The sequence below is a fragment of the Ceratina calcarata genome, unplaced genomic scaffold (assembly GCF_001652005.2).
Source record: "Ceratina calcarata isolate Rehan_Ccalc_2016 unplaced genomic scaffold, ASM165200v1 scaffold40.2, whole genome shotgun sequence".
In the NCBI taxonomy this organism is placed as follows: domain Eukaryota; kingdom Metazoa; phylum Arthropoda; class Insecta; order Hymenoptera; family Apidae; genus Ceratina; species Ceratina calcarata.
Window position 1 is genome coordinate 729,004 of NW_017163422.1, and position 6,279 is coordinate 735,282.

Below are 6,279 nucleotides of genomic sequence, written 5' to 3' on the forward strand. Positions count from 1 at the left end.
TTTTTAATATACAATTTCTGAATATACATAAGCTTTTTTATTACAAATATTTAAATAAATAATGTACATACAATATTCGCATAACGGCGCATTTAATACATCCCAGAAAAAGATCTAGCTGTATCATTACCTATTACAATAATTTCGTAACAATAAGGAAATTATGTGTATAATTTTGACGTCTTTTAATCGCGTTCTCGAAAAGAAAGTATAGAACTTGTTCAACTGAACGGGAAATTAAATATTTCATACTTGAACGGAACACAACAGGTAATGCGAACAGTAATTGTAGCGGTAATTATGCGGTAGCATTAATAGTTCACCGCGTCTCGAATAACACGTCATACAAATTACCATTATGTGCTGTAAGTTTCGTGTTTAAATACATTAGATTGTATAAACTTCCCTTCCCGTCGACGAAAACGACTTGGAAATTCCGAGATTAAATCGCAGCTCCTCTAAAATAATAGTCTAATCGATCGGCGACTCGTACTAAAGTTACGTTAGACTTTCATTTAGTTACAACACATTTATAATGTTCTTTCTTTCTTTTGTTCTATCAACTTATCGCGCGAGAAATTTACATCCGAATATTTGTCAATTATAATTTATTTATGAACATGTTTGAACGCAGTTTCATCGTCATTCATTAGCGTCTATAATACATTAATAAATCCTTATATAATGTATTTTCTTACTCGATACCTTAACGAGTATTATCTATTAAAAATCCTCGCAAACGCAATTCTAGAAACAGAATACAATTGTCTTTTTATTTGACTCTGTCTGTTATATCAATTTATATTATATATATGTACATGTATACTTTTGATACATACATACATATACATGTAAAAACTTGTATTTGTTAATATAGAAAAATATGTTGAAATTATGTTTCGGACGAGCGTTTAATAACAATTATTCATTTAATCGTTAAGGGACCAAAAGGAGTTATAACATTTGATTCCGATTTTCTTGCTGTAAAAAGCGATCGATATGCCACAGAACGCCTTCCTTTACTTCCCTCAATGTCACGGAACTTGTCAGAACCATTCACGTTACTTTATTACGTTCTCGTACGAAGAAACTCGATATTCTACCGCATACATACGTTTCCCGTGTTGAAATTCCATACAAATCTGATCGAACGATTTCAATTACAAACTGAACCGATTAGTATGAACAAGAAGAAGCCGCGATCGTACGATCGTGGAAAAAACGAATATATCATTTATCGTTATGTAATAGCTTTCATAACATTAACGCCTACAGACTGCTAGGATTCTATACCGAGTTTTCTGTAAGTCTCCCGGTCTACAGTGACTAATCTACCTTCAACGCTAGAACAGTCTAGCTCGATGCAGTGTAATCTGGCACCCCATTCGCAGTGGCTCTGATCATCTTGCCGGTAGTACTTGATCTGCAAACAAGTGCTGAGATAACCGGAGCCCAGGACACGCATGGCAATGGGCAATTCTTCACGGTGGCCACGAGAACTCGCAGGTATACCCTTCGTGCTGTGATAAGCACTGTAGGCACAAGCTGTCCCGTCTCGTGCACGCTCGATCGTTTCCACTTGTTTACCACCAATGCTGAGGGATCTGCAAATTTATTAGGGTTCCATACAATTACTATGTATCTTTAAAACAAATTAGAAAATAAAATAGGAAATTTATTGATATATCAATTTCAATCGTGTAGGATGTAAATCTGGTCTTCCGTAGTAGAAGTAGAATTACGTCAATCTAACTCGCCTAATTGAAATCGTCTTTGTGGAAATTAGGAGCGTAAGGAGAAAGGCTAACTAGCTTAATTTCGCAGAGGGATTCTCTGTGACGAACAGGAAAATTTGAAAGTCTATCGAAAGAGTAATTGAATCGGGCACTCTTTAGTCGCGATTGTAGCCAGGCATCGAAGCAGGTCTGATTTGATCACAAATCGATAGGCCCGATTCGTGTCTACAGTCTACGGTAGGCGACGTTTACAGAACCGTACTTCAAATTCATTTGCATCTTCGTTCGGTCCGGCGTTCGAGATTCTGAACCTCGTTTCCGGGCCACTATTGTGCACCGGCTGGCATATATCGCGTAACCGCAGTCGTTTACAAAATAGTCGCAGTAGACCCTGTGTCGTAAATTGCCGAATTTTACCTTTATTTCGCTTTTTATCACACGTAACGACCGCTATTGTGCAGGACGTGTGCGCTAATTATATAAAACTAATTTTCACGCGTTTGTGTGTTGAGAACAAGCAGACAGTTAATTAAAATCAATGAATCACGCAATATTATATTTAAACTCGTTTATAAATGTTTAATACAATTGGATTTAAATCCAGTTATTATGCGAAAGACGTATGTTTCAGAGATTGTTGTGTTTGCATTTTAGTATACCATTTGAAAGATATTTTATTGCTACGAGCGGACAATAAAAATGTAGAATTCAGTGTCCTACATTCATAAAATTTATTCGACTCCGATATCAATTTTTCTACGGCAGTGAATTCAAAGAGTGCTCCCGATATCGTTCAATCAAACACAGTTCCATTTAAATCTCAGTTTGTTAATCACTTGAATGTATTTATAATGTCCATGGACAATTTATATTTCCGGTATATTGTTATAAAATGTCACGCCAGCGTACTTCTACACAAAGTATACTCGTTTGGATGTCATGGTTGCCCATAAATTTAATAATACAAGAATTTTATTCGTTTTATTGTTACGAAATACTTTTGAATTAATTTTAATTGAAAAGTTTTCTCCGAACGCTTCTTACGTTCATACACAATCAAGTAAATTTGCATTGTTCCGAGAAAACATAACGCTGCTCCTATAAATGTATAAATTCGAGCACGATGAACGTTTATAAATATTAATACATCGCGCATAATAACTGCGACGAGATTTGGCATAACTTCAACGCTTGTGTCGAGTATTTTTAGTGTTTCCCAGGAGTGAAGCGAATGCATGCCAATGAACCCTACGCATATCAATGTCGAGCATCACTCACGTGTTTCAAATGAATTCTCGTGACGCAAAAGCATATATAATTATTCGCTGAAGCAAAGTTGACTTGATTTTCCGTAACAGAAAATAAACTTACGATTAATCATTCAAATCGTGACACAGTGATTATTATTAGCTGGAAGGAATTTTGTAAAAATGCATGCTTCTGCATTACTGCAGTCTTAACTATGTGGAGACGTTGCCTAACTTTAGGAAGATGATAAATAAGAGTAGAGGAGAATTTGAAGAGATGCATCATATTTTATCATCTTGAAACGTCGTCGAAGTCGAAGTTGCAAAACTGCTCCGATCGAAGAACGTTCAAATTGTATTTCGCCTTAAGTTCGGATGCAAGGCGCAAAGAATTCTAAGCAAACAATCTACCAAATCGTGCTCTCAAAAGCGAATCTAACTTTCAGTGTCCGGAAAGTATTTTCATCGCGCACCCCCGCGCGTTGCAATATTCAAGGCAAAGTTTACAGTTTCGAGCCCCAATAAAGCTCCCGTTGCCTTTTCGCGTCACGCGGAACGCCGGCAGATTGCTCGAGTCAATAAGAAACGTTCAAAGCCGCGCTACTTAAATATTTAAAATGGGCCTCGACTGCCTAAGCCCGCGACGAAATCGTAAAGTCGAGATTCGCATTCGCGGCACGGCGACGGCTATGCTACTCGTAAAAGTCTGTTCGTGTGTAAAAGTAAAAGACAGACTATACCTGGTAGCTTTCTGGGGCAATGCATTCGAAACATCGCCGTCGACGCCACCGTGACGTCGATCAATCGCAGATTCGTTTTAACGAAATAGCCGATACGAGTATCTGATACCAATCCAAGCTGAAATGCAGCTTCCCGATGACGAGCTACGAATAATATCTGAAGTTACTACGCGTCGTCGGTCGATCGAAGATACGTAACGTATCGTACATTTGAATTTTCTCTTCAGTTTCTTATTCAGAAAACCTCGAGTGGTTTTGGAACTAAAAGTACAGAAAGACTGTTTTCAAACTTAATAATATCGTAAAAATTTTCTATTTTCCTTTGTTCTGTTGGATCTTTGTGAAATACAAGGGAGGTATTATAGCTAATGGCCAAAGTTGAAAAAGAAACATAGGTAAAGATAAGGTTGGAGATACATATGCCTGATAAGTAACAACAGGTTGAAACACGCCCTGTCCTATTTAAAACTTGTAAGAGAAAACGAATGTAGGATACACTGGTATGTAACATAAAATTGAATACCACATTCGTAGATACGAGAAGTTATTGCACAATACATAAAAAATCGTCCCACTGCGTAAAAATTAATTATATGTCAATCGTATGTTGCCTTTTAAAAATTGTAAGATCTAATCGTCTGATTGATCTCGAACAGTTGGATAATAACTAATTCAAAGATTCGCGTGCGAGCTTCCTTGGCGAAATCGAACCGGAGTGCAGCCACGGTGTCTCCGCTTTAATGACCGTGATACCGTTCCGTTCCATCCTTGCGATTAGACTGCTTTCACATTCGCCACACTGCTCCAGTAGACTTTTCAACAGGGGAGGAAAAACAGCGATGTGGAAAAAAAGGGAAGTCGTATTGAAAATAATTCCTCTGACAAACTCGGCAGAATGGCTCTCTTCTGTTTTTCTATTCATGGAACTCGGTTCTTTGTTCGCGAACAAGTATCGTACACTCCTTTCTTTACACTGTCTCCCGTTGCAGGTTTCCATCCCTCTCTGATGTAGACCAATTTTCTTCGATACGCATAGCGGCGCAAAGCGTTCATTCAACACTTTTAAGATCCTGTTTCCCGCTTTCTAACAGATAAGATTAGAGGGTGATGGTATACGGTGTGCAATATCGCCGGGAGTTTTATAGCTCTCGATTTAAAGCGAAAATTCTTCTCCGTGTTAGCTTTCCATTCTCCTACGTACGTTCCGCAATCCAAACGAAGTTCGCGCACTATTTTTTTAAAAGATATATACCTACCGGAACTGGAACGGTGACTTTGATGGATCGCAGGCAATCTTGGAGAAACTGTATTATTTTCTCTTCCGTGAGATCGTCTTGTTTGTAATTTGAAGTGTCTCTCGACTAGGCTTCGGACATTCCACAAGCGTCCCCCGGTTGAAACTTTAATTAATTCGTCAAATTGTTTCCAGTTATTGTTCGCTTTGCGACCTAAATCGTTGGGGGTGCTATTACTCGATGCAATTTGGTTGCCAACGATTCAGACCGGTCTATGACATCCATTTACATAGTTGTAGTTCCATTCGTGAACGTCGCTAGACTTATTACTTATGCTCGAGCCAATTACAACTTATTCGCTTTACAATTTGCTTGAAGTGTAATTGACTTTTTACCGATGCTCTGTGTTACAATTTTCCTAATTTATATTATTCAAAGGCTGTTGCACAAAAGTAGGCCAATAGGTTTCTCAGGCTCGTAACATCTCCCTTGACACTGTACAACCGACGTTCTCTCGCATCGTTTTTAAAGCTAGTCCATTACCCAGCGAACTTTTTACAAAACGTTTCAACAAGTGTGTATAATTGAAGGCTTCGTGTTTATTAATGTCACAACAGAAAGGTTTCATTCCATCCCGTAATTTATTTACAAACTTATTTACGCGTAAAAAATTCCCGTTTATCATTTAATATGCTTGTACATACTCAAACCGAAGAAATAGTATGAATTTCCGACGGTGGTCTCCAATTAGCGAATTTAGCTGCGCGAGTAATGGAGAAGAATAGTAAGATAGAAAACGACCAAGGTCTAGAACGGAAGCTTTCCTTTGAATAGCAAGCTGTCTGCGGAACAAAAAGCCATTCACGATCTCCTACTTTCAGCCCATTTCCTTCCTTTTCTTCTTTCCTTACTATTTTTTCTTCTCACGAAATGCAGATACTCAGTTAACATCGAAACACGCGAGCGAAATCAGACTCTCGGAAAATACCGATTTCTTTCGTTTTAAATGTAAATGGAAAAAAGATTGAGGATTAAATTTCCAATTTTCCTGATTTTTTAATTATTATGGCACTGCCGTACTAAGACCTATTGTGTTTTTCTCTCCGATTTCTTAGAGTATAAGGATCTTCCAAGTGACTACAAATTCTCCTGCCATAGCACAGGCTTTGGCGTATTAAAAGGAAGGATTGAATTTCGAAGGGAAAAATCTTAAGGATGTATTGGCTATACAGTCGATCCTAAAAGTTTATGCACTTTAGAAACGCATTTTTTAAAAAGAAATCAGATGTCGGAAGAACATTGCTAATAATAAACAACAAAA

The 6,279-nt window shown here is 37.8% G+C and overlaps 2 protein-coding genes across 3 annotated transcripts in view; one reads left to right on the forward strand and one right to left on the reverse strand.

Annotated features, from left to right (window-relative positions):
* Positions 1 to 6,279, forward strand: part of LOC108626453 (transcription factor B5) — a 22,277-nt gene that overhangs the window by 4,990 nt on the left and 11,008 nt on the right. The window lies entirely within an intron of this gene.
* LOC108626435 (CB1 cannabinoid receptor-interacting protein 1) overlaps positions 7 to 6,279 on the reverse strand; it is a 13,382-nt gene continuing 7,109 nt past the window's right edge. The window contains exons 2-3 of one of the 2 annotated variants that reach the window (XM_026814817.1): positions 1,336 to 1,604; positions 7 to 747 (exon numbers count right to left, since the gene is read on the reverse strand). In XM_026814817.1, the coding sequence (XP_026670618.1) occupies positions 707 to 747; positions 1,336 to 1,604 (310 nt within the window). In that variant the 3' untranslated portion in view covers positions 7 to 706. Of the gene's footprint in view, positions 1,605 to 6,279 lie in introns of both variants that reach the window. The other variant, XM_018027091.2, reaches the window with a different exon arrangement.